This window comes from Molothrus ater, chromosome 7, assembly GCF_012460135.2.
Source record: "Molothrus ater isolate BHLD 08-10-18 breed brown headed cowbird chromosome 7, BPBGC_Mater_1.1, whole genome shotgun sequence".
Classification (NCBI taxonomy): Eukaryota; Metazoa; Chordata; class Aves; order Passeriformes; family Icteridae; genus Molothrus; species Molothrus ater.
The window spans coordinates 15,169,303-15,178,768 of NC_050484.2; the positions used below are offsets into that span (position 1 = coordinate 15,169,303).

General features: G+C 38.7%; 1 protein-coding gene across 6 annotated transcripts in view; it reads left to right on the top strand.

The window, feature by feature from the left end:
- ZNF385B (zinc finger protein 385B) overlaps nucleotides 1-8,919 on the top strand; it is a 149,093-nt gene extending 140,174 nt beyond the window's left edge. For all 6 annotated transcript variants that reach the window (XM_036387173.2, XM_036387169.2, XM_036387168.2 and 3 more), the window contains 4 exons: nucleotides 3,113-3,349; nucleotides 4,397-4,575; nucleotides 5,673-5,774; nucleotides 7,432-8,919. In XM_036387173.2, coding sequence (XP_036243066.1) covers nucleotides 3,113-3,349; nucleotides 4,397-4,575; nucleotides 5,673-5,774; nucleotides 7,432-7,650 — 737 coding nt within the window. In that variant the 3' untranslated portion in view covers nucleotides 7,651-8,919. The remainder of the gene's footprint in view (nucleotides 1-3,112; nucleotides 3,350-4,396; nucleotides 4,576-5,672; nucleotides 5,775-7,431) is intronic.
- The last annotated feature ends 547 nt before the right edge of the window (nucleotides 8,920-9,466 follow it).

The window sequence follows — 9,466 nt, forward strand, 5'->3', positions numbered from 1 at the left end:
AATACCTTCAGAAATAGCAAAAGGACTGTAATCCTACAACTGCATCTCACAAGTCACATCTATTTTATAAGGTGGAGTTAGTTGGGAAGTATGGATATGCAGGCAGCATTAACAGTTCCATTTTTTGATTTCTGCATGCAGATATTGTTAGCTCCGTGTTATAAGTGCAAATAAAAGAGTAATCGTCTTTGTGCTTTGTATAGACATGCAATTTGCATTTCCTGTGCTTTGCACTGTTGAATAGTTGGCATTTCTGTCTCAAACATAAAACTGTAAGTAATGGTGTTTTGAATTATGTGGATTGAAACAGTAAGCTGTTATCAAAAGCCCATTTGGAGAAGTGCAATTTTCTGATTTTAGAAGCCAGGAAAATGCAGCTCTGGGCCCACTGCAGTGACAAATACACACTTAGCTCCCTGTACTTTCTGTGGGAGTTCAACTGTATAATAACCTTTATAATGATGATCTTTGAAGATGTTCTGCATTAAACATTTAGAATGGTGGAAGGAAACGTTAATTCATAGAGGGGAGTATGTCTCTCCTTATACACCCCCGTCGATGAAGAGCTTATTTGTGTCAGAAAGCTTTCCAAATGCTGGAATTATTATGTGAACTGAGGTTCTTTCCAAAAGCTGCAATACTGGCAGAATTGAGCCCAGCTGCATGCTGGTAACTTCCCTCTGGTTTTGTAGAAGTTTTCTTGTTAGTGTGTATACTCTAGAATTGTTGGAATATGAATAGTGAAAACACTGTAAATCTGGGGAGTATTATAAAAATCAACATACTACATCAGCTGCTGGCTAGCTAAGTGAGGAGAAGTGGGAAATGAAATCTGTTATTTTTTCAATCATCTGTTAAATTCAGTGCTGGAAAACCATCACTCTGTGATGGTAATTGGTGGCCCATGTAAAATGGATCTTTCATATCTTGGGATCTTACTCTACAGACACTTGATGGCAAAACCAATAAAGTCTGGTCCCTCTTGTTGTGGTCAGTGTTGAGATCAGTACAGGCAGGGGCTGTGGGCAGGAGGGTAAGCACTGTGCTTGTTGCACAGGGGTGATGATTTCTATCTCTAGGAGGTGTTTCAAAAGCACCAAATTTTTATCCTTATATTTAAAAAAATACGTGGGGAACAACATAAAAAAACCCCAAAGCCAAACTAGAAGTGTACTTGGTGTATGTTAACCTACAGCCGGCAGTTATGTAGGTGTATTTTTCCTTTAAGGCCTGAAATGCAAAATACTTTGGAACCTTCCTTTATTCCATTTTGGTTCACATATATCCTGGTGTTATGCCTTTTGCAGTTTGGCATAATATTGCATAGAACAAAAACAACAACAATTCTATTTTTCAGTAATGTAAATTTGCAAATGACAGCTGGTCATCGTGTTTCATTTGTAGATGTTAGCACCTCTGAGAATTTTCCATATTGAAAACTCTTTAATTTAGAATGTTAGCAAATGCTATTTATTGAAACTGTATTTTATGAAGACTCATAAGTCATATAAAGTATTCCAGATTTTTGCAGATGTGACTTATTACTATGGAGACTCTAAAGTTGTGTAGCCTATGAAGTACAATTTAACATTAATTTCTTTTGTCATACTTTGTCAATCAAAATACCTTCGGAATCTGGTTTTAACATTAATTTGGTCATAATATTAGTCTTTATACTTGACTATTTTTGATGTTTAATATAGTTCATATTGTGTAATTTCAAAGTATTTTTATTGTTATTTTAAAAAATAATAGTTCTTTTATTAGAATTTTCTTTCTCCTGGTTTATAACAATCTAAAATTGATGTACTGCAATGCACTTCTGGGAAATATGCCAACAGCTGTGGGGGTTAGTTTCAGGATGGCTATTCATAGCTCATACACACTTTCAAGTGCTTGCTTGGGTGGATACAATCCTGTTTTCAGAGTTCTTGGTAGCAGTCTTGGCCTGATACACAAAGGCATGTTAAGACAGAGTCTGGTAGCTGTAAACATAAAGTGCAAGGGTCCATTTTAAAAAATAAATGTTCAAATAGAGCCTAGTTTTTCAAGTCGGTTCAACTCTATTTCAAATTAAGCCAAATGGGGAGGCTGCTCTTATGTAGATGTTGTACTTGCTTAGATGATGAAATTTGATTCAGTTGTTCAAAGTGACACATATTCAGTCATTTCTCATGTCTGTTTTGTCGGGGTTGCTCATACCAGCACCCCTGCACTGTCCCCCTCCCACCCCGTGTTTGTTTGGGACAGAGCTTGTTTTACTGCTGGCAGCTAATATGTCTTGTGGTCACAAGGCCTGCAGCTGAACAGCTTCAAATGCAATGAGCCCTTGAGGGGCAGCATGTAAGCAGGGAGCATTTAAATACTGGCTCTGGCACAAAGTTTCTCTGTAGGCATAGCTGGGATATTTTATCTCTCATTTTTTGATCGCCATCTGCAAAATGAAGTAATACCTGCCTACCTGCCTCATAGGAGCACAGATGATTGACTCATGCTTGTGAAGTGACAAAGGAATGCACTGAATGCACACAGAAGCCACCTGTGATCCATAAATATATGAGAATTCATTCATGGAAAAACCTAAAATTATTAGCAACCCTGTTCACGTGTAGTGACATAACTCCTGGAACTGAAACAAGGGATGTATGTCAAGATGGTGGTGGAGCCTTTCAGTGTCCTCCCAGTGACTCTGAGAAACTTGAGCCCTTCCATAGGCAAATGTAAACCTTTTGAGAAACATTTTTTTAATCCCCAGTGCAAAGACTTGCTTGTTTCTGAGTGCTGTCCAGTCCTTAAGCCTGGCTTTCTTTGGTGTTGCTTGGGCTCCTTTCAACTGGCTGTGCCTGCAGTGCAACGGCAGCTGGCATGAATTTGGTAAACTCGTTGGTATTCACTGATAACTTTTAAAAACATGAATATTACCCCTTTTTGTCAAATTACACGCATTTCATGGCAGGACTTTTAACAAGATTTTAAGGATGCTGCTCTCTTTTATAAAATGAGATAAATTAGCCCCCTGTTGTGTTATGTTTACTAAACCCACAGGACTATTACTGTATGCTTTTTGTATGTGTGGCATAAAACTACAACAGATGGATTTCGTTTCTTTTAGAAGATAAAGGGAATGAAAAACCCAACGGTGTGAGTCAGCAGTCCAATACAGAAGTGGATCCTTTTCTTCCCAAACCTGGAGTGGCGCCTGCAGCACCTGCCTCATCTTCCAAGAGCACCAACGGAGCTGCTAACACAGTTACTGAGTCAGAAGAGGAAAAAGCCAAAAAACTACTTTACTGTTCATTATGCAAAGTGGCTGTGAATTCCCTTTCACAACTAGAAGCCCACAATACAGGTGAGTATCCATATGGTACAAGTCAGCTGTGTGTTAACATTTTTAAAATTCAATGTTTCAAGGTGGTAGCCACACTTCACTGAAGCGTCTTTTAGTTAAAACTCACAATAGCAAGTTAAAACACTGGTCCTGTTAATGGCAGTTTCCTGTGTGGTTTTTGATATTCTATTAAAGCAATCTCTAATTTTTTTTTAACTGTTCTTCATGTACTCTCTAAATTTTTAGTTGACAAAATCCCTACAGTTCATGTTAACTAATCAGATCCCTTCACACTGAGCATCACAGTAAAATCATAGTGGTTTCTACAACAGTTAAGGTTTACAAAATGCAGCGTTCTCTCTTTTTCATATTTTATCTCATTATCATTAATAACTGTTATTTTGCTGGTAAAGCTTACAATAATTTATTTGTTATTTGATTTTTTAAAATAATTTTAGGGTGGGCTCATTAGGCTTCCTAGATGTCATAGAATCTTCTGATTATTGAAGATTAGTTACGTGCCTTTTTTTGGGCCACAAGCAGCAATCCCTAGTGTGCTCTGTCTGTGTATGGTGTGCTGGTGATGTAAAGCTTGTTAACAAGCCATTGAAGCTGATTTTACAGCTGTAATCCATTCTTGAAATGGGTAAAGCAGCTGTTTCTTCTGAATTAGAGGATATTTATTGAAGTATTACAGTTTGTAGGCAGGTTTTGAGGGATTGCTGTGGTTCCTGTCCCAGTGTTGGCTAATACCATTTTCTGTTATTCACTGGCTCTATGGAATTTGGCAAAAGAATAAGCAGCAAACACTTTGGCCATCCAGTCACACACTGCCCTAAACAGTGTGGTCCAGCATGCCTGCTGTTCCCTTATTTGCACAAAGCCTTCTGGCTTGCCTTTAGCTCAAGGACACAGGAGCTACACTGACTGAAACAAGAGTGATCATTAGTCCCAGTCTGTGGTGTCTTTAACCATTCTGTCTTGAAGATAAATGTTACAAAGTCCCAAGGCTGAGGGAATGTTTTGTGCTGCTGATCATGAGCTCACCTGCATCTCCTTGCCCATTAGGCTCCAAGCACAAGACCATGGTTGAAGCTCGGAATGGTGCTGGTCCCATCAAGTCCTACCCTAGGCCTGGATCCCGAATGAAGGTGCAGAATGGCAGCAAAGGCTCAGGACTGCAGAACAAGACGTTCCATTGTGAAATCTGTGATGTCCATGTTAATTCAGAAATTCAGCTTAAACAGGTAACTTCCATGTATCTGGAGCTCTTTGCTGGTTGAAGTTACATTGCAATGTTGTAGGTGCAGTGTAGGGCTGTGTGAAGATGTGTTGGTGAATATTGAATGAACTTAGTATTTCTTATCTGTCTTCCCACAACTATTTCTAAATATTTCATCATAGGTCAAGTTCACCTTATTGTTTTAGCTGGGAAAAATGGGCTTGGTAGTTGTAAAAGCAGAGGTGTCAGTATCAATGAATGGTGTAGCAGATCTCATTTAAAAGTTTTCTGTGGTTTAAGATAGGAATTTGAATCTTGTTCTCCTAACTATAATAAATTCTGTTTTGAGGTTCCCTGAATGCATCTTTTGGTGTTGTTTTCAGTCTGCTGTAATAATGTTTAATGCTATGTGAGAAGGAAAACATGACTCAAATCTATTGGTTTGGGACAATCACCAGTAGGGTAAAATGTAGATATGTCTGAATTATGTAGAACAACATTATCATTAACAGTGTGGCTGTTGTGTTCTCATGGAGCTGTTCTCTGAGCCAATTAGCCCTGGGTTCAGAGCTGTGCCCATACAAATGCAATGATTCTGGTACCCAAATGGGAATCTCTGACTGGATGGTGCTGTGCTCCGTGAATGTGCCCTCTCATTCCTGTTCTTCAGTTAGCTCCAAGATAATTTTAAATGCATGTGTAAGCATATCCCCGGGTACTGGTTCTTCCTTCAGCTAATATTGAATTGTTTACACAACTGAACAGTACCAGCAAGATGGAAATTTACCTCTTACTTCTGAATATCCCTATGACCTAGTGACTACAGCTCTGCCTGGTTTAAGGCTCCTCAAGTGGAAAAGGGAAATACCAACCAAAATATTAATAATTTGCAGACCCTGTCTTGAATCACAGAATATGCTGTATTTGATTAGTTTATGATTCTCTATTTGATATGCTCCAAATAGTTATGTTTAATTTACCAAAACTCATCCTTGCTCTCTATAAAGAACCTACTTTATCTTACAAGCAGGGTCTTAGGCATATCCTGCTGATAAATCAATTTCAAACTCAAAACGGAGAAATGTTTAAAGAGCTAATTAAATGTGAGGATATTTATTTCAGCACATTTCCAGCCGAAGGCATAAGGACAGAGTTGCGGGAAAGCCTATGAAACCTAAATATAGTCCTTACAACAAACTGCAGCGCAACCCAAGTATTTTAGCAGTAAGTATTTTTTTTTTCTCATCACTGTCTGTGTGAATTTGTGACCTTGGGGACTCCCACTACACGGAGACAGGAACATGACAGACCTGACGCTTCTGCAGCCTCTCTTCCCCTGCAGGCTGAGTCTGCACAGGAATCAGATGTGAAGATAGTTATGTGTTCTGTCTGCCCAGTCCAAGGCATGCAGACAGCACTGCAAGTGTTATTTACTGCTAGAAAGAAGGGAATAGTCAGTGGAATGGGGAATGGACCCATTGTCCATTCCCCATGGAAAGGTATCGGCTCTGCTGGGCAAGGGCTCTTCTCTTTGAAGGCATCAATGGATATACTCTGTCTTTTTTCACACCTGAGATAACTCTAAGTTATGATGGATGCAGTCAGGCAAAAGGACGTAGAATTAAGATATAAAGATATTTTTAAGATATAAAAATACTAGTGCTCATTCTCTGCATACAGCAAAGCAGGATGCTGTGTGGATGTATGAGTTGATGCAAAAGAGCCATCAGGTGTTTAGGAGAATTGACTGCCTGTATGTTCAGGCCATGTCTGTCACTGGATATCAAACACCTCTCCTGTCTCTGTGCCACTGGTCAATCCCTGTCACATGCACCTGCATTTCCAGGAATCCCCCAAGCTGGTCCTGCTGATCAGCTGCAGCCAGAGTTCAGGCTGGCTTTAGCACAGCACAGTTTGTATGTTCGTTTGCTCATGACACAGCCAGCGTTCATTAGAGAAAACTGCTTGCCACCTATGGCACAAAAAAACAGTTTACAGGTTGAAAAGAAACAGATGCTAATGTGTGTAGGTAAGAGAAAGCATGTGGAAAGCCTGTAAAATATTGATATGTCTTTGTAATTGCTTAGAGGTAAATGAAAATGCTGTAGGCTTCCTCTAAGTCTCCCCACTTGATAGGTACTGGCCATGCTAATATTCTTCACTTGTATAATACATCATTTTATCATCTATTGCATAAGGAGAAACCACCAATTATAAAGGAAGGACACAAGTATTTTTGCCTCCACAATTGAATGATTGTAGTGCAAACCATTTTAGTGAGAGATCTAGATATAAGTGTATATATTTCTGATTATCTGTTTCACCAGAAGCACCAGCAATGCTTGTAGAGTCTATGTAGAGTCATATATATACATATATTTCAGAAAAAAATTATTTTTGGCATCAATCTTAAATAATATTTCTACTTTGAAAAGAGCTGGTCTGCATTGGAAGGTGCACAGCTGAGTGATCTGATACCACCTTCCCATCTTGTCCAATCTACTTTACTACAATTCATTTTTGGAAGTGGAAAATTTGACTTTTTATATTGAAGTCTTAATCATAAGGGTGTTTTTAATATTTCATGCACAGAGTTATAATTTATATAAAGTTACTCACTGGCAAATTATGCTTCCTTCTAAACGTCAGTGAGATGGTCTCTAGACTCAAGAGATTTATTTATATTTAAATATAGGATTTGGTTGCTTTAATTGCCCTAGGACTAAGAGGACAGTGCAAGAAACATTTCTAAGCTGCTGGCAGGAGATTTCTTTGGGTAGCCCCAGTGTTCCCTGTGCTAGGGTTCACTTTTTCCCTTGTGCAAAAGTAGGCATTGGGAGAACTGTATTTACACTGCTTTTGTGTGTGTGTTTTATTCCAGGCAAAACTTGCATTCCAGAAGGACATGATTAAGCCTCTGGCACCTGCTTTCCTCTCCTCTCCTCTTGCTGCAGCTGCAGCTGTATCATCAGCTCTGTCCCTCCCTCCCCGGCCCTCGGCATCCCTGTTCCAGGCACCAGCAATACCGCCAGCCCTCCTGCGGCCGGCCCACGGGCCCATCCGGGCAACGCCTGCCTCCATTCTCTTTGCACCATACTAATTCATTGATGTGAGACAGAGATAACTATGGCCAGTACAAAGGGCAAAGGAAAGCAGGAAAGGGGTTGAGGTTTTAAAATGTTTCTCTTTTGCAATGCCATCCAGCATGACACCTCATCCAACCGCATCATAAAATCCATCGTTGGCAGCACTGCGTTTTGGAGTCTAGACAACTCTGTCTTCTCTCTGTCTCTATTTTTTTAATCAAAATAGCGTAATTTGCTTAAAAATTAAATTGCTCATAAAATTTGTACTATTAAAGTTTCACACATCTATTAATTTTTTCTTTTCCTTTTTTTTTGTTTGTTTTGTTTTTGTTTTTTGTTTTTCAATTTGTACGATGTACCTTGGAATCAAGGAACATAAAATATTTTCCTGACAGACTTGAAAACTAGGGTCTTCCTCACTCACACCTATCTAAAGACTTCTCTGAAAAGCAACGGGCTATAATCTAATGTGGAAAAAAGGAAAAGGCAGATGAACCAAATGCTTGATTGCAGATAACATCTCAAGAAAGAATTGCATCCATTATTTTCATGTGCTCTTGTTGACAGGGATTGTGTGCTGTCCTAGACCCCAGTACTGGTGTATCTTGTGTAGTACTACAGATGTACTATGTCTGATTTTAATATTTTTAGTTTCTGTGCAAATGTTTGAAAGCAATGCAATGCTGAAGCTTTTAATTATTTCTTTTGTGTCATACTTTATTTAGAGAAATCAAGAATAGAAAGCCATATAACATAGAGTTAAGATTAGTGCTTGTTTGCCTACTTTCATTTAACTTATTTTTGTTGTTTCTTCACTGGTGCTGCTAAGCAATGTTTAAAGAGAAAAAAAGCTTTTCAATTGCACATTGCCACAGCTCACGTGTTGTTCAAGAAGACAATGGATCCATGTGTTTGTACGCAAATATCTGGTTTTCTTAATTTCTAACTAGTTTCCTTTGTAATGATGCTGCATAACATTGTGGCTCCCTAATGCAATAATGTACAGAACATGAAATATTTATAATTGACCATATTCTCTGTTTACTGAATATATTGCAGTAATGTCCCACCTATCTTCTCACCTCCCCAACCCTTTTATAAAGGTGAATCAATATGCAGTGCTCAGACTGGAGTTGTTATATGATAATGGGGACTACAGGTGGAAGAAAGGGGAAAAAAAAAAGAGAATTAACTTTTAGAGCATCTTTATCAGCAATCCATAATAGTAAGATGTCTGTGTATTTTTTTAAATGTACCTTTTCAATAAAATAATAAGAAAATTATACGTGCTTATTGTGTTTTAATTGGAACAGGAGAATAACGCCTGAAACAAATTTAGCTAAAGGAGTCTTCCAGGAGCAGATAAAGCATCAGAGTTGCAATAAAGTATAATTACAGAACCTGTGTTTGTTTCCCTTGCGTTTTAATGTCTTTTCCTCACTGCAGCCTGTAACAGCCTTTCCTGGAGTTTTTTTGCAGCAAGACTGTAAACATTCACTACATCAGAGTTTCGAAGGAAGATGCAGCGGAAACAGGTGTGTGATTATGTGAGTGTTTTAGTGTTCCACCAAAATGCTACACCACGGTTGTGCCATATCTAATGGAGATTAAGGATTAACTTTAAAACCAGCCTGGGCAGACTTGAGACTGGAAGCAGGTCACTTGAGAGCCAGGACTTGCTCTGAATTATGGGCAAAGCATGCAGTTGCTTGACCCAGCAGCAGGCTTTTCAAGGGAGGTATGTGGGGAAGCCTTGAACTTATCTTTTTTTACTGCTGAAAAGCTTAATCTATTCTTTAAAAGCCTGCTCTTTTTTAATAAAAAGTGAAA